Source organism: Monodelphis domestica, chromosome 6 (genome assembly GCF_027887165.1).
Source record: "Monodelphis domestica isolate mMonDom1 chromosome 6, mMonDom1.pri, whole genome shotgun sequence".
NCBI classification, from domain to species: Eukaryota; Metazoa; Chordata; class Mammalia; order Didelphimorphia; family Didelphidae; genus Monodelphis; species Monodelphis domestica.
In genome coordinates this window covers 262,038,166-262,056,688 of record NC_077232.1, presented here as the reverse complement: position 1 = coordinate 262,056,688, position 18,523 = coordinate 262,038,166, and the positions used below count along the sequence as shown (strand labels likewise).

General features: G+C 36.6%; 1 protein-coding gene across 1 annotated transcript; it reads right to left on the bottom strand.

Moving 5' to 3' along the window:
• Positions 1 to 638: 638 nt before the first annotated feature.
• On the bottom strand, positions 639 to 1,704 carry LOC100014943 (KH domain-containing, RNA-binding, signal transduction-associated protein 1-like). The gene has a single exon (XM_056803848.1). It carries the CDS (start codon positions 1,614 to 1,616, stop codon positions 828 to 830), a length of 789 nt encoding a protein of 262 aa, XP_056659826.1. The 5' UTR covers positions 1,617 to 1,704; the 3' UTR covers positions 639 to 827.
• Between the last annotated feature and the right edge of the window lie 16,819 nt (positions 1,705 to 18,523).

Below are 18,523 nucleotides of genomic sequence, written 5' to 3'. Positions count from 1 at the left end.
ATTAGTCTCAGGATTTTTATTTCACCATAACAAGGGTTGATGTCCTTTCGATCTCTGAGGTTTTGAGTTTTGAATATTCATATCTTGGTTTCAGCATGAATAGTATTCGTCAAAGTTAGAGAATAGAAGTGAAATTGTATATCTATCTCTCCTCCTCCACTTCTTTAATATGTTCCTTGATATCCACCTTCCCATTCAAAATCTGTATCAGTACAAGTCATGTAATTCAACTTCTCTATAAAGTCATTATCAACCCCTAATCTTTCATAAAGTTCTAATGTAAAAAATATACACAAATACAGGACTACAATCCCCACAAGCCTTTGCTCCACTTCCCCAAAATGCTTTGTAATCTCACGGGAATTCTGAGGTGGGCCGAGATCAAGGAAGGATTTAAGCTGGTGGCAAAGGTTTTTGGGGGCTCTTTTGGACTTCCATTTTGGAGCAGATGCATCTCTTCTGTGATATGAGGTTATCTGGCCTAGGCCTCTGGCCTGGGCACGTGTTTTTTCTTATTCTGTATTTTCTTTAATCTTTAACCTTTAATAAATCTCTAAAAAAAATATAATACTCCTTGCAGAGAGAAACTAATTTCTACCTGCCTCAGTCTCCCCATATTCCTAAATCTATTTTAACTAATTTTAAAATACTACACACAGAAGCCAGAATGCAGGGTGAGGATGGAGGAAGGAGGGGAGAAGGGAATCATGAAGAAAAACATTTAGACAATTACTTGTCTGTTGTGGGTAAAGCAACAGGAATCCTGGGAGATACAAGAAAGCAGTAACAACTTTGCTCATAACTGATAATTTCCCCTCATGTTTGTTTTAATAACGTCCATATGGGTGCTCTCTGTATGACCCCTTCACTGGCCTAGCTGGAGGGGCCTTCAGGGAGGGCCTTGTCCCATTCCAGTTGTCTTGACCATAAGCTTCATAAGAATCTTGTGCCTTTCCATGTCCATAGTCATAATACTCCGAGTCCCCTTGGCCCTGGCTATAATAGCCTTCATATCTTTCATAACTCTGCTCAGCATAGGTATCATCATATCCATATTCTTCGTAAGTCTCTGGTGCTGGGGGTGGAGGAAGAGGTATTCTCTGGATGCCTGTGGCTCGGGCTCTTGGAGCAGAGGCTCCCCTTACTGCTGGAGGGGGAGGCACCCCAAGGGCCACACTGGCACCTCTAGTGATGGCCCCTCTCACCAGAGCACCATGGACCAGGGCAACCCGGGGAGGCCCAACACCACGGCCCCATCCTGGTTGCCCTCCTCTGGACACACTCCAGCTTTTCAATGTCCCTCTTAAAATGTGGCACCTGGGAACAGGTGGAGGTGGAGGAGCTGCTCCCCTTTCTCTTACTGGTACCCCACACCCACAATTAGGCTCAGGTACACCATTCAGATAAGATAATTCGAGAAACTGTTCCTGGCAGATATCATCTATCATATCTGGCACAAGGAACTTCTTAACCTCTTCCATAGCATGAGCCATGAGGGTATAAGTCTCACAAGGGGGCCCAAAAACTTCAATGAACACATGCAGGTCCATGTTTAAATGGGCATACTTAGGGTCCCCTCCTTTGTGAAGTTCTTCCTCCTTCGCTTTGTCTCTCATGGAACCTTTTCCCAATACTGATATTTTGCCCCCAGTTTCCTCTTGCAGTCTTCTGATTGTGTTCCCTTGAGTTTGGCGACCTAATGGGAAAAAAAACTCTCAATCTTCTGATTTCTTTCTGATCTTTAGTTCAGCTTTTAATTTGAGCCACATCTCTCTGGCCAAGTTTTTGTTTTTCTACCCTTGCAAAGCTGCTGCTCATTCAGTTCCAGCCATTAGATAGCTCAGTCGCTTTTGCCTGCAGGCTTTCAGCCCCCATCCAGACCTGTTGCATTTGCTGCACACCTGGCCCCTGGCTGCTAAGTTCTGCCTGCCTGCTTCTCCTGCTTCTGTTCATGGCCTCTCACCTGGTGCCCAAGCTCCCGGCCCTGTTTGTCTGCACTCCGGCTCTGGCCCCTGCCCTGCCCACCCCGGCGGTCTGTCTCTCACCCATCTGGCCTCAGACCCAGACAGCTCATCACCCAGATCCTTGGAGCAGATCGCTCAGGACTCATTTCGACCAGCTGGTAACAATATTGGCCACATGGGCAGAGGGGAGAGAGGAGAGGGAAAGGAGAATGGGCAATTTTCCCTTAGGCTAAGCCTCCAAGTGGACGGGGGTGGTATGGGTATTGACTCCAGGTGGGAGGCCTGGGCTCCACATGGACTGGGGCAGGAGGAGGTATCAGAGCAGGGGAGAGAGAAAAGGGAAAGGAGAAGAAACAGACTTTTCAAACAGACTTTTAAGCAATGGGCTGTTTAAAAGGATACCTTTTGACTGTTCTGGTAATTTCATTGACTTCACCTGCCTGTCAGGGAACAGACTCAGCCCAAAGATTCAACTTTAACTTTGAAGGGGCAGGTGGGTGGCCCAGCGAACTGATGGCCAGGCCTAAAGACATTTGGTCCTGGGTTAAAATCTGGCCTCAGATACTTCCCAGCTGTGGGGCCCTGGACGGGTCCTTTGAACCCCATTGCCTAGCCCTTACCACTCTGCCTTCTGACAATAGACATTTAAATGGATAAGAACCCAATGAACTTTAAAGACTAAAAGCTATATTCTAAGGCATTTCAGACTCCAATGGTTTATAAAAATCTCTGTATTCTATTGCATTTTTTTGTTATGGTTTAACTTTGTGATTTTAAGTTCATATATTACTGGATTCAATATTATTCTGCTTGAACTGGAGGTTGATTGAATTTATTTTGAATGTACTGAGTTTTGAAATTCTGTTGTTTTTCACCTATAACTATTGAACAAATATTATTGTGAATAAGCCCATACATGAAAAAACAGCCTTTTTCTATTTTGCCGAGGATAGATGAACTTCAGAACTGGTTATAATTGTATTAACAACCTTGGAAAAATTTAATGTGCTAAATACCTCAAATGATTTGATTTTAAGGGTTTTTTAAATATGATTTTTGGAATTTTTTTTTAACAATCTGGTTATTTTTGCCTGCCCATACCACAAGGTAAGGCCAATAGTAGCTGAAGTAAAATACATTTTATAAACCCCAACCTTCCCACATGTGAATGGAAGTTGGGCAGTTAATCTCAGGGCATTTGTATCACTAAAAGCCTCCAAAAGGAGTACCCCTTTATTTATACTCTTCAGCTCACTACTTTACTTGCACCAGAATGATATCTAGATTTCTTGATTATGTTCTTAGCCCAAGATGAGTTTTACTTTGTTTAAAAAATATGTTTAAATACCAAGGTTGAAAGATGGCTATGTTTGTAAAAATTGTGACAAATGTCCATCAATTCATAGGCTTTAAAAATGTCCTACAGCAACTTATGTGAAATATGAAAGTGTGTTTGTTTGCTATTGTAATTAATTGGGCTATTGAGAATTTTGGGGATTTTGGAACCTTGTGCAATTCATTTGCCTTAAATTGCAAAGTTTAAATTCCTTTTTGAGAAGAATTTACAGTAAAGAAGATGCTACTTCCCTGAATCCAGAAACTGAACTGTTGGAGAAGCCATCATGAAGAAGCCTCCAGACCACAAGCTGCATAAAAATGAACTTTGGGTGTGGTTGATTGAACATTTATTTGTATCTGTACTTTCATGCCAAAGGGGACTGCCCCCTAACTGGCTTTTTGTCAATGTGTTCAGCAATTATTGGGTTTGTTTTTTTCTCTTATCATCAAATTATTGTAATCTTTAAATTGATTATGTTTTCATGATCCTTTGGAAAAAAAATTAATTTTTTTGCAAATGATTAAAAGGGGAAATGTAAAAAATAGACTCGAATACAGGACTACAATCCCCACAAGCCTTTGCTCCACTTCCCCAAAATGCTTTGTAATCTCACGGGAATTCTGAGGTGGGCCGAGATCGAGGAAGGATTTAAGCTGGTGGCAAAGGTTTTTGGGGGCTCTTTTGGACTTCCATTTTGGAGCAGATGCATCTCTTCTGTGATGTGAGGTTATCTGGCCTAGGCCTCTGGCCTGGGCACGTGTTTTTTCTTATTCTGTATTTTCTTTAATCTTTAACCTTTAATAAATCTCTAAAAAAATATAATACTCCTTGCAGAGAGAAACTAATTTCTACCTGCCTCAGTCTCCCCATATTCCTAAATTTTAATCTTTACATTTCCAATGATATGAAAGTTCTTCCAATGGTACGCAACTTGTTCTGTGCCCAAAGAATATCTCATCATAATAATCTTGGTAAGATTTCAATTGTACAGGTTTCAGACATTCAATTTTCTCACTTATGTCCCACATATCTCCTTCTTCGTTTACCTCTTCATAAAGCTTATAAAATTGGTAAGGCATTTGTTCTAAATCATCTTGATCCATTATTATTACACCCTCTGGTATTCCTTCTCATTCAGTATCTGAATCAGAATCACTGAATCCAATCATTATGTTATTTGGATTTTGCTCAGTGTCATGTAAATTTTTGTCAGACTTTGTTCCTAACACTGGTTTTGTGTGTTGATCTAAGCCGGTATCACCAGCTTTTGTATTTCCCAAATCAGTTTCTTGTTGTTTCTTATTGGTAAACTTGATGGTATGGGAATAGTTTCTGCTTGCAGATATCCAATGCTGTTAATATTCATAGATCCTAATCTATCGCCAGTCTGATGCTTATGTTCATTTTCCTCCTCTTTTGACCGTGTAGAGATAGGAATCTTTCCCTCTGTTATTATTTTCTGGGCAAAAGTTTAGTACATCTGCATGTTCCCCTGCATCATCAGTAGGATGTGTGCCTTCATTCTTTCCCACAGTAATACATACATATGTTTCTGGATTTGTAGCTAAGATGTGGCTCAGTTAATTCTTTTTGATTTGATTCATTTCCTATGAAGTGTTCATTTGAGGTCGAATGTACTATATCCTTTACTACATTGGAACATGAATCTAAATCTAAATCTAAATCTAAATCATGGCTGTTGTTTATCTCACATGAGTTTATTTGGCTAGATTCCCCTCTGCCACTTAGAATGTTGGCTTCAAGTCTGTCATCTGAATCCTTGGTTATTCTGTCAGTTACTAAGACTTCCATTCCATCTCCCTTTTCAAATTTAACTGTCATGACACCTCCATTACTTTGAATTAGATTATTGTTTTCAAATATAATTTCAGCTCCATTTTCAGTTAATCTTGTCTTATCTAGATCAATCATTAAGGGATGGAAGGTTTTAGCTTCTGAATTCCAAATAGATGTTTTTCTAAGGGTACCTTTGCCATGTAACTATTAGACTAATTAACTTAGTTTGGTGGGATGCTATGTAAATTTGTGAATGGTTTCAAAGCATTTTCATCTGTAGCAACAGTAGCCAATAGGGAATTGAAATTTTGTTTTTTTGTATGTCTCACTAACTCCTGCTTGAGTTTCTTGTGACTTTGTCCTTTTCTTTTACTTGTACAAAATTCGATCCCTTGGCCCAATCTACATAAAAAAAAATTCTCTAATAATGATTTGATTTCATTTTTACTTTTTTCCTGTGTGGTTACTATGCAGCTTTTCTCTAAATCTCTTATATCAGTTACTATTTGATAAATTATTTCTTTTATTACTACATCTGTTTCTCTTACCTGTCTCTGTCTTCCTCTTGCTTTATTACATGCACTATCACTCACAGATTGACTTTATTGCACAAATTTTTCACCATTTCTCTTCTTTTTCCTAATATTAACAGCAGCCTTTTTTCACTGTCTCTTCTATCTCCATGTGTCACACTATATACCTTAAAGGCCTGGCTTCATAATTCTTTCCTAACCATGTCTGAGTATGCAGGTTTACTTCCAGTTTTAATGGCATGTTGCATCTCTTGCAAATCATTTGCTTGCTTAGTGGACTTTAACGTGCAATGAGAACAGCAAGTAGACTTTTTGTATCTAATTTGTGTATTTTTGTTGTTATTTACTTCATATTTCTTCTTCAAAAAACCCTTTTTTATCAAGTGACCTCTCTTGTGACAAAAGAAGCATTGCTTAGTCTTTCTAGTTTCTCGCTGTATTGGTTTTGGTTTTGTGTAACTAGATTTTGTGTAAGTCCTAATCGTGTTTAGTTTCTTGATTTCCTCTATCTCCTTTTCTTTTAGATTTTTCTCTGTCATTTCTAATTTGTCTTTTAAGTCTTGCACTAGTTTATGCTGTTCTGATTGATTATCATGCAAGTAACTTGCTGTTTCACATAGTTCAATGAGCCTGATCTTGTCATACTTAGGGAAATAGTGCTTAGTGAAGTTCTTCAAATGAGGTGTGCAGCCCCTCAAAAACTGTCCACAGACATGACTTGAAGATTCCTCACTATTTGTCTCTAGAACTAATATTGATTCCTCCACTTCTAATAGAAGATCAATGTATGTGGCAGGATGTTCCTTTATTCTCCATGAGTTTATCAAACTTAGCCCATGCATTTGACTTTGAGCAGCACTGTTTTATTGCTTGGAGCAAGTCTTCCCTACATTTCCTTAGGTAGGACCTGCTAGTGGGGTTTGCAAACTCTAGATCTTCCCTTTGCTCCTCAGTGGGCCAACTAGTCAGGTTACTATCAGTTCTGGTCTTTTATAGGAATATTTTTTGCTCATGGGGGCTGAACAGTTCAGAGAGGAGAAACTCTACATCCTCAAAATCAGGGTCAAAAATCCTAAAAGCACATTTCAGTTCCTTTTGTGTTTTAAACAGTTGTTCTACGTATTTTGGGAAACGTCTTTTTAGGGATTCAAGTTCCTGTGAGGTAAATTGCCTATGGACTTTGGACTGTAGCACACCGGCTATACTGGATATCTTGGTGACCTCCTTTAATGGACAAATCTTTCTGGTTCACTGTCAGACTTGGTGCCATTGTCACCTTCATTTTCCTTAGGTACACTATCTGCCTGTCCATTGTCCTTGCCTTTAATATTATAAAGTCCTTTTTCCTTGATCATATCCTCAAATAACTTCTTAATCATTCTTTCCAGGTTGTTATCAATAACTAGTATCTGTTCTGCCTTCTTGGGGATCACAAATCTAAAGATTTTTCTCAAATAGGTTAGAGTTTGTAAGACAGTCATAAAAATCACATAAACTTGAGCAAGAATTTGCCAGAGTATTGGTTCAGTTTAAAAAGGTAACTGCAATATAGACATGGATGTGTTGCCTATGTAATCAAGAGAGTCAAATATCATGTGGGTCATTTTGTTGTACAATATGTTGTAGACCCAGAAACAAGCAAAAACTGCTGTAACCACAACTCCACAGATAACCTGCTTAAACATGTCTCTTTCTTTCTTCTCTGCTGTTTCTAAGGACTGTGGTTTAGTCTGTTTTAAGGATGCCAATTGTAATAGAGATATTTGAGGGTGTCTATTGAATGTTACTAGATGGCTAATGGATCAAGTTTTCCTACCCTCCTCCCTTTACTTCCCACTTCTCAAACCTTTCAGCTTTCCCCTCCCCCTTTCTCTTCAAGCCACTCAGGGTAAACAATGAGATTTCAGAGGAAATATTCTTTTCTCTTGATTTCTCAAGTAAGGGTTTATTTGGGGGAGATAGGAAAGGATGGAAGATAAGGTAAGAGGGATGGGGTTTTTCCTAGTCTATACAAGGAGCCTTGGAAGAGTTTGGAAGATATTGGGGAAATGACAATCAGTCATTAGCAGGGACAGTCAGAGAGATAGGAGGACAATTGTTGGTCTTCTTTCTTCTTTTTCTTTTAACCAGCCAGGTGTAAAGATGAATTTAGAGTTGTGACTTTAAATCTAGATTTAAATGGTCGGCAAAAAATATTCCCAAGTTAGTCTTGAAATTTATGGTAATTTAATTAATATAGAGGGAAGGAATTTAAGGAGAAGAGAGAGGGAGAGGAAAAGGAGTTCATTTAAACTGCTCCGGTTCAGGCTGAGCCATGAAGGAGTTAAAGGCCTTGGCCAAAGGGGCCTCCCTGAGCCCAAGGGAAAAGGAAGTCTGTCTTATCACTCACTACAAGACTGTCTCAAGTAATCTATGTGAGTGAGCTCCTCCAGGCTGAGTTCCAGGATCAAACTGGCAGCCAGGCTGCTCACAGGAAGTGATCAGCCAGATCCAACTTTCAGGGGAAAGAGTTTTTGAGAAATGAAAAAATCCCAAATATATAGACCTTTCACCCTTGTGTCTCCACCTCTAAATTTTCACATCTACCAATCACATCAAAGGCTTTCTCCAGGACTGCCCATACTTTTAGTTCTCCCCTTCTTTGATTAGTTTATATATTTTGAGTTACTTCACACTTCTTTGTTAATTCACCTTTTGTTAGTTACTTGACTTCTTTTTGATTAATTTAACTTTTATAGTTACTTAACACTTTTTTGTATTAAGGTCTAAAAATAGACTTAGCTTAAAGTTCTAGCTTCACTATAATGTGAGAACTAAGTACCTTCATTGTTCAATTAGGAGATTACAACTTTATCTTCTCCTAAAGTATGTCTAAGTAGGGTGGAGTAATGTAAAGTACTATGACATTCCAGAGTTTTGTTAAAGAAAGTGTCTTCATTGTTACAATCAGGAGATAGCTAAATCAAATCTTCTAAAGTAAGGTCTTAGTAGGGTGGAGTAATTTTAAAATTCACACAGGTAAATATCAGTCAGTAAGCAAAAGCTTCAGGGTCTTCACCATCAGCCACAAGCAGCCAAAAGTTTAGTTCACCAGTTTCTCCCTCCAGCTCCAGAAGCCAAAAGAGTCTAGTCCAATTCAGTTGTTGGCTTAGCTCCAACTGTTTTTCTAGATAACATTCCAAATGGAATGTTACCTTTTGATTGACAGATGATGTCCTTTGCATGCATGTATATTCTCTCTTCCACAATATCCTCCATGAAAATCCCAAGATAGGGTGCCAGGTCCCAGCTTGTTTCTACTGCATCCTAAATTTATAGCCATCCTGTGGGTGTGTTTAACCACCGTAGGGGCTTTTGCAGTGGACTTCTTAGCTTTTATTGCTTCTGGAAAGAGACATCTGTAAGCCAGTGTCTGGGCTCACTCAGCTGAGAAGTTTCAGGCTTCTTTACCTGCTCTGGTAATGACTTTTTAGTATTATAATTATTAAACTTTAAACTTCTGACAGGTTCAATTATAAGACAGAAGACTGGAAAGGGTTAGACAGTTGAGGTTAATTGACTTGTCCAGAATCACACAGCCAGGAAGTTTATATGAGGACAGATTTGAACCCAGGTCCTCTTGATTCCAGGCCTGGTGCTCTATGAACTGTGCTACCTAGCTGCCTATCTCTGCTAATGAATGACTTTGGCTGGGTAATTTTTTTTTTTTTTTGTAAAATTCTGGGGTGGAAGAAGTCACTTGCTGTAGTTCTCAATGAATTTGTCATTATTTAATCTGGGGCAAGTTTAGAGGTTTCACTAAGTTTGGAGGAGTTATCTAGTGTGCCTCCATTCAGATGGCTATTATGTCTGCCTTCAGTGTGTTTCTTATTTACATCTTTTAGCTTTTGTTTTTTAGCCCATTCTGCCAGTCTCCTTCACAGATAAGGTCATCTCATTTCCATTCAAATTTGCTAATATTGTTTGATTTCACCTTTATCTAATCTTGTTAGAATATTTATTTCACTAAAAAAAAGTACATAGTCATGATAATTCTCTAGTTATTTTTTTTTTGCAGTAATTAAACCCTGACATTCTTCCTTACTATTCTTCTAATTATAGTTCACAAACAAATTTCTATCTCAACCTTTCAAGGCTTCTTCTTCTTTTTTTTTTTTTTTTGAAGTGAGTGGTAATCAATCATAGCTTGTTTTAACTGAGGCAATCCATATTCCAATTACACACTTTGATGCAGAAATCCTTCCTCCTTTACCACCCCTGCCTCACTTATCCCAAAATAAGTTCCTGTCTATTGTGCTATTTTGCTACTATTATAATCTTTCTTAACTTTCCCATTGGCAAACTCAGATTAGAGTGAATTTTGTCATTGTCATTTCCCCTGTACTCTGTCCTCTATAAATGAATACCCCTTATGGAAATGACTAAATATGAGATAGGTTATATTCTATTCTCCCCCTCTTTTTCTTTAGAATATTGCTTGTATGAATCCCTAGGTCTGGAATTTCCTTCAATTATAATCTCAGTGTCACCCAAACAAACTGGAACTCCAAAACAATTCCTTTCAAAGCTTCCATAATTAATTACCTGGACATTCATAGCCATTCAAATTTGCTTGCCTTCCTTACGTATCCTTTTTCAACTCTGATTGTATTTCAATGGTTAAATCTTATTTTCCCAAAAAGAATGCTTATAATTGGTTGTTTCTATTAAAAGATCATTTTATCTTTGCTTATTCACTGTCATGGTCTGATAATGTCTTCCTTTATTGTTGCTGATAAGGAGTCCATAAGATGTTCATTGATGTTCCTTAGTAGGTAATCTGATTGCCACTTGGCATATTTTCTTATTGATTAGGAAATTCCACATCTAAGCAATGGCATTCTTGAATGATTTAAACCTTGGAATTTTCTTTGCTGTTGAGTTATGTACCCTATCATTGTGCTCTTTTATCTCTAGAACTTCTGGTCAATTTTCTTTTGTGATTTCTTGGAATACCTGAAGTGGTATTTTGTGCCTCTTTTTCTGGATTGTTTTTATTATAGATATCTCATTCAATTTTCTAATTATGCTGATTTAGTATATTCCCATAATGTTTTTATTAAAATTGTATATTCTATCTCCTTTTATTATTTGTTATTTCACTGCTTCCAAGTCACACATTCCTTTTTTGAGTTTTCCATTAAATGTTCTGCTAGGATAATTTATATTTTGATTCAATTCTTTAGTCCTTCTATAAGTACTGAGTGCTTGTGGAAATTACATTCTCTTTTATTGACTTTTGGTTTTAGTTATTTCCAAATTATTTTTTTTTTAGTTTTCTTTTATACTTGACAGTATTCCTTTGTACTAGAAGCATTACTTTGTTTGCTCAGTTTCTTAGTCTCTCATGCTTTATTTGACGGTAATTTCCTTCCTTTTCTCTCACTTTATTGTTATTATGGTTGGTTTAAGAGTTTATTTGGTATCATTGTTCTAGCTTTTTTGAGGTAATAAGATTCCTCTACATCCTATAACTTCCTTTCTACTATTTATCACATTCAATTGAGAGATTTTAGTATGTGTGTGTGTGTGTGTGTGTGTGTGCATGCGTGGGCACGCACATGTGGTGTCTCTTTTTAAAATGCATTTCTACTTTTAAATTCAATTTTACTTTATTTTCATTTCATTTTTCATTCGAATTCATTTCCAAAATTCCCTTCTCCTCTCCATCCCAATCCACTGAGGAGATAAGAATAAAACACTCACAAATATGTATAGTCATAATATCAAATTTCCACATTATACCTGTTCCCCCTCAAAAAAGGAAAGAAAAAAACCAGAAAAACAATCTGCTTTAATTTGCACCCTGAGTTTATCAGTTCTTTATATAGAGGTGGAGAGTATGCTTCATCATAAGTCCTTTGGGATTGTGTTTAGTCATTGTGTTGATCAGAATTACAAAATTTTTCAAAATTGATTATGCTCATATTATTACTGTTACTATATAACAGTTCTATTCACTTCACTTTGTGTCCATTCATATAGGTCTTCCCAGGTTTTTCTGAAACCATCTCTTTCATCATTTCTTTCAGTGTAATAGTACTTTATCACATTCATATCACATGAATTGTTCAGATATTCCTCAAATTATGAATATTTCAACAATTTTAAATTCTTTGATATCTCAAAGAGTTGCTATAAATATTTTTGGCCATGTCAACGCTTTCTGTTTTTTCAATGACCTATATGGAGTATAAGTTTAGTAGTGGTATTGCTGGATCAAAGGGGTCCTTTATCTGCAGCTTTTGGGGCACAGTCCCTAACTGGTTTCCAGAATGATTGTACTAGTTCACAGCTTTGCCAACAATATGTTAGTGTACATATTTTCCCATAGTCCCTCCATTTTTGTCATTTTCCTTTTTATCGTTTTAGCTAACCTGATGGGTATTATGTGATATATGTAAGTTAGGTTGTTTTAATTTTCTTTTCTCAACTATAGTGATTTTGAGCACTTTTTCAAATATTTATTAACAGCTGAGATTTATTTCTCTGAAAGCAGCCTCTTCATATCCTTTGTTCACTAATCAAATGGGGAATTACTCTTATTATAGTAAATTTTACTCAGTACATTATCAGAGAAATTTGTCCTGCAGATTTGTTTTCCTAGTTTTCTGATTTTCTTCTAATTTTAATTACATTGGTTTTGCTTCTACAAAACCTTTTTAATTGTATTCAATTAAAATTATCCATTTAACCTCCTATGAGTTTCTCTATTTCTTGTTTGGTCATAAACTCTTTCCTTTATCCATATAAAAGTAATTTCTTTTCCATGAACTTCTGGCTGGATGAGTTGATATTTTTCCTTCTTCATAGTAAGAATTATTGATATAATACTTTCTATGTGCCAGGCACTGTGTTAAACACCTTTCCAAATATCTCATTTGACATATCTTACAGCATCCCTAGGAGATAGGTACTATTATTATGTCCATTTTATACTAGAGAAAACCAAAGTTTTTTTTTTTTTAAACCCTTACCTTCCGTGTTGGACTTAATCCTGTGTATTGGCTCCAAGGCAGAAGAGTGGTAAGGGCTAGGCAATGGGGGTCAAGTGACTTGCCCAGGGTCACACAGCTGGGAAGTGTCTGAGGCCAGATATGAACCTAGGACCTCCTGTCTCTCGGACTGACTCTCAATCCACTGAGCTACCCAGCTGCCCCCAAGAGAAAACAAAAGTTAAGTGACCTTCCCAAGGAAAATCATATAGCTAGTAGATGTCCGAGGCTAGATTTAAACTCAATTCTTCTTGACTCAGGTCTATTGCTCTACTCAATATGCCAAGCAACTCTCTTCTATAGTTATTCTCTATGGTATATAACTTGGGGGAAAATACACAATCAGTCTTCTCTCTTCCATATTCTTTTTAGTTAAAAAAAAAAATTGATCAGAGTTGCAAGACCCATGGTAAATAAATTCTCACTACCCTGGGTTAGTTTTGCTCCATATTTGGGAATCTGTCATGCCTGTATTTTAAGCCATGGTCCAGAAATCCAAATCCCATTTTCATATATCACCTTCTTATCCATCTGCTCAATTCCCAGATTAAATTTTCTCTTCTGTATCCTTTGCTTTCAATGGGCAATAATAAGGAAAACACAACCTGATCTCCTTTGGGCTTCATTTTCTTGTTCCAAACTTTATAATCATTGGCAATATTTTTAAGATCCAATTAAGTGGTAAATCTATGGTCTTATGAATAAATATGGAATGATGGAATTTCATGCATATAAAAGAGGAGGATTCCTTTGAGAGGAAGATTTTTCTTGACTCTTCAAATTTATGCTGCATGAATAAGTATTTGCTCTCCCTCCTAGTAAGAAAAACCCTGCCTTTAATATTTATAAATATTGACAAATATTTAAAAATAACTTCAGCATCCTTTGCTACATTTAATATGTAGAGAGAAATAAATTCCTGGAAATATTCATCTTAATTTTAACCTCTATACTTCTAATAGAAATAGTGCTAGTAACATCCTATTAATCTTAATTGTTAAATCACTAGAATATTTAATTTAGGTTGTAGGATTATAGTATTTTTAATTGTATAAAAGATTAGAAGAAATTAATTTTTCTTCATTTGGTTTTAACCACCCACAGTTTAGAATTGACACTTGCTGAGTTTATGTTCAAAAGCATTTCATCTTCCTCACAGGAAACAATGAAAGGCTGAAATAGAAAGGGAACATGATTTTTCATTTGAGTATTAATCAACCAAAATAGTCTACTCCTGTAATTTTATAAAATTTGATCAGCAAATAATGTTCTATAGTAGGAAGTAGATTCATCTATCAGTTAAAATAAAAGAATCACTTCATATGAAATGATTTTATAGGTTCTAGTCTAGTCTCCCATTTGGAGAAAATTCTACTGCAGTATCTAAGACATATGACTACATGACCCTCTAAGCCCATGTTAGTGAACCTATGGCACATGTGCTGGAGTGTGCCAGAGGAGGCTGCTCCATTATCCCTCTCCACTTGGGCCTTAGGACATTTCTCACATGACTCACCCAGTTGCCCAATGGGAGTGCTCCCTCCTTCCCTTGTGTAGGATAAGGGGGAGGCTCATATGCAGCATGAGGGTTGAAGTTTGGACATTTGGTCACTAAATTCTCTCAAAGATTCGCCACCACTGCTCTAGGCCCTGATGAAATAAGTTCTGTATGAAGGAAGCTGATGGTCTAATTTTTTATAAAGATCTTCCTTAATCTGAGACAAATTCTTTGATATTTCTACCCATTGGGTCTACATTGATCTCTTCTATATAAAAGTCCTTCAAATATAAGAAATATGGTATCATCTTCCTTTCGTTGACTCTTCCCAGTTTTTTCACTATTGCTTATAAGATTGGATTCTAGACCCTCTTCAAATATATTCTAGTTTGTTAATATCTATTAAAAAATACGATACTCATGAATAGACATATTTCTCCTCTATTATAATCTATGACTTTAAAATATTTAGGAATTTTTTTGGGGGGGAGGGAGGAAAACTTTTTCAGGGAATGTCTTAGATATTATTTGATAGAACAGAAATTAGATACATGTCCAGTAGAATTTATAGGACAGCTGTAATGACTAAAAGTGATTTTTATGTTGTCAGACAGTAAATCAATGTTTAATATGCATACAAAGAGGGAGACTTGAAAGCCTACAGTACCATCATAAGGTAGGAGCTACTGTCTTACTGCACTAGGTACTGAGGTGCAGAAATGGCACACAGGGGATAAAAATAATTAAATTTTGTTCTTGTGGTCATCAGACTTATAAAAGACCCGTGATAGCCCCATAGGGGTATAAGTTAATTCTAGGGCTGCTTTGCTTGGTAAACACATCTTGGAGGCTTCTCCTACATCCCTCTCATGCCCACAGGGCAGAGATCTGAGTATATAGTTAGAGCCAAAGTGGGGAGGATGTGGGAGGACTATTAAGTACTTTTCCTACTTTTCTGTGCTATGATCCTAGTTCCATGTTTACCAATATCCCTGAGGATCCTGGGTCCCCCCATGAGGGATAAAGAAAGAATTGTTTTAGAACAGAGACTTAGGCAAGAAACTACTTACTGGATATGTCTTATCCACACACTGGACCCAGGCTACAGGGGAGTTCAATGACATGAGAGAGAACAGAGTCCAAAATGTCCCTCAGAAACTTACTATTTGTGTGACTCTAAACAAGTCATCCAATCTATAAATGCCTCAGTTTTCTCAACTGTAAAATGGTGACAATACATGTAAAACCCAGAGGAATTGTGCATTGGCTTCAGGAGGGAGTTTGGGGGAGGGCAAGGAAAGAACATGAATCTTGTAACTATAGAAAAATAATCCAAATTAATTAATTAAATAAAAATTTCCAAAACTTAAAAAAATAATGAATAAATAAATAAAATGGTGATAATAATAGTGTCTACCTCTCAGGGTTGTAAGTCTCCAAAGTAGATATTTGTAGCAGGTACTTAATAATGAATAAATAATTAAAAATTATTAATAATAATTATGTATTATTATATATAATATATATGATATATAAGATATATAATATATATTTTAATATATAGATATAAAATACATATATAAATATATACTAATAAAAATAACATAATAATAAATGTATGAATTATTAATACTTATAAATATATAATATAAAATATAATAATTAATAAAAATTAAGAAAATAATAAAAATAATAAAAATAAAAATAAAACAAAACTTGTTTTGTTCTTTCCAACTTACACTTTCCAGACTTATTATACATCTCTCTTCTTACAATCCATGGCCTTCTTTTGGTTTCTCACATACCATAGTTAATCTTTCATCTCTGTGTCCTGGCACTTGCTGCCCATCCCTGATGGCTATGGAATGCCCTCCCCCTTCCTTTTGCCTAAGTATTCCTCATTTTCTTTAAGACACAGTTGAAGTATCACCTTCTACATGATCCCCTTCCATGTTCCCTCATATTCTTCCCCTTCACTCCCTACCAGTTCACGGTGATGCTCTTCCTCCCAAAATGATTGTTTTTTCAGTTGTTTCAGTTGTACTTGATGAAAGATATTGGAGTGGTTTGCCATTTCCCCAAAATTATCTTGTATTTTTAAAAAGTTACACAAACATTATCCCTATTGATAGTTGTTAATTATGTAAGCTCCCAGACTGCTGAGATTATTTCATTTTTGTCTTTATATCCAGTACTGAGAGAGCATTGCCAAGCATCTAGAACAATTCCTAAATGCTTACCTACTATAATTACTGACCTCCTAGGCTTCCTCTAAGTCCCAGCTAAAATCCCACCTTTTATAGGTAGCCTTTCTTAAGTCACCTGAATTTCAGTGCCTTTTTGTTAATTATTTCCTATTCATCCTGTACATAGTTTGCTTTGTATATATTTGCTTGCCCCATTTGTATGTATTTGTGCATATCTATCTATCTTTACCTTAGATGTAAGCTTCTTGAAGGCAGGGACCATCCTTTGCCTCTTTATGTATCTCCAGTGCCTGGTAGAGTGTCCAGTACATAGTAGGCATTTAATAAATGTTTATTTATTGGTTATTGATTTATTGGGCCCGGCAGAAGATATGTCCACTGCTTATATAGTTCCTTTTATTATACCAATGCAGAAGGGAAAGAAAGATAACAATGGTATCCCATTAATCCCATCTTGCCCACTCCTACCACTATTCAGTTGTGTCCTCCACCTCCATGCTCTGTTTATTGATATTCTTATCTTTTGAGTCTCAGCTGCATCTTTCATGTTGCTTTTTCAGAGCTCCCTATTTAGAAAGGATCCTCCCTTCTCTCAGTTCCTCAGGATACCTGATTTGACTTTTCCTATACATTTTATTATCCTCAACCTTGGGTTATAGCTATTCAAAAACATATTTCTTTCCTTCACTCTTTCTTTCCATTAAGATTTCTAACTGAGGCAAGAGACTATCTTTTTTTTTTGTATTTTCTATTCAAAACACCTCGAACAGTACCTTGGTTGAAGGAGGCAGTTTGAATTCATTGGAATTGCATTTTCCATCCACACTCTTGGGAATGGAGAGCTTGTCTCTTTCACACTATTTATAGGTTATATGAAATGATAATAGTGAGGAAAAAAATGGGCTGAAAAAAAAATCAGTAGATACTTCTTGTTCCTGATCCTAAAGAAGCTAGCTAAAATAAAACTATGCCTCAGGATGAGTGCCTGCCTCCTTTGCCTTTACCTCCCCATTTGTGTATGTGTAAATGTTTCCTTCTGCAAATCCATTTCCCAAGAGGTCATTAGCATAAGCGTCTCTGAAACTCTTCAGTCTTGATAAGACAGGAATGCAATAAAGAGTGATTGCCAGGGGCCCTCAATTTTGGAGAAATAACTTCAGTTCTACCATCTCTTTTTTAAAAGTTCCATTATTATTGTATCTGTCACATGTGGCCCTTTCTTAAATGCTGCCCCAAAAGACCAAGCAATACTCACATCAACTTCTTCTTTTGTTTTTAATGTCAAATGTTTATTTCTATGCCATAATTTCCTCAGCACAATTTTAAAGAAAAAGAACCAAAAAAGGAAAAAAAAGGGTTTTTTCTTTCTTTCTCATTTCTCATGATATTTTCTCTGTAGCTAGAACGGAGGAAAAGAAACACTGTGGTACCATAAGCATCATCAGTTCCATTACTGTTCTAGAAAGCTGCATCTAAATATTTTTTGTGGATATCATTTTTGACTTGAGAGAAAATTTTATTGGGGAAAAATGGTTTTCTGGATTCAGGAAATTAAGCTGGATATACCTTGAGCAAAGAATATATTAGTAACATGTCAGATCTTGGTACACCATCAATACTAAGTGCCATGTTCTAATTAATGTGATGGGTATTCTATAAATCGAATAAAACAAAGAGTATTGGAAATTAATAATGTTAGGAACAAAAATTGAAATTTGGTCTATTTTGAATCCTCAGATGATTAGCCAAAGTGCCAGTAAAGCAATTTCCTACCAATACGGGTGCAACTTTTTCTTCTGGGAAGCTCACAATTGTCTCTTTTAGAGGTACGGTAATCCAAAACAACTGTGACAACACAATAGCAAATTTGATTTGTTTCATAATTTAAAAAAATCATGGATTCATGATCAGCTGCCACATTCAAAGGAGCCTCAGGGTCTTGTTTTCCTAACAGAAGTCTTTCCTTTTAGAGTTGGATACAACTCCACCCAGATGGTATAATGAGAGCATGCACCACACCCACCAGGCCCCAGGAAGCCTGCTCCAACCAAAATGGGGGATGTTTGGGAGCAGGCCCAATACTGGGAGGATACATGCTGGTTTTATACCCAAAGACCTTCAGGAGAGACTCAGTGGACAGGAGGAGAGCTC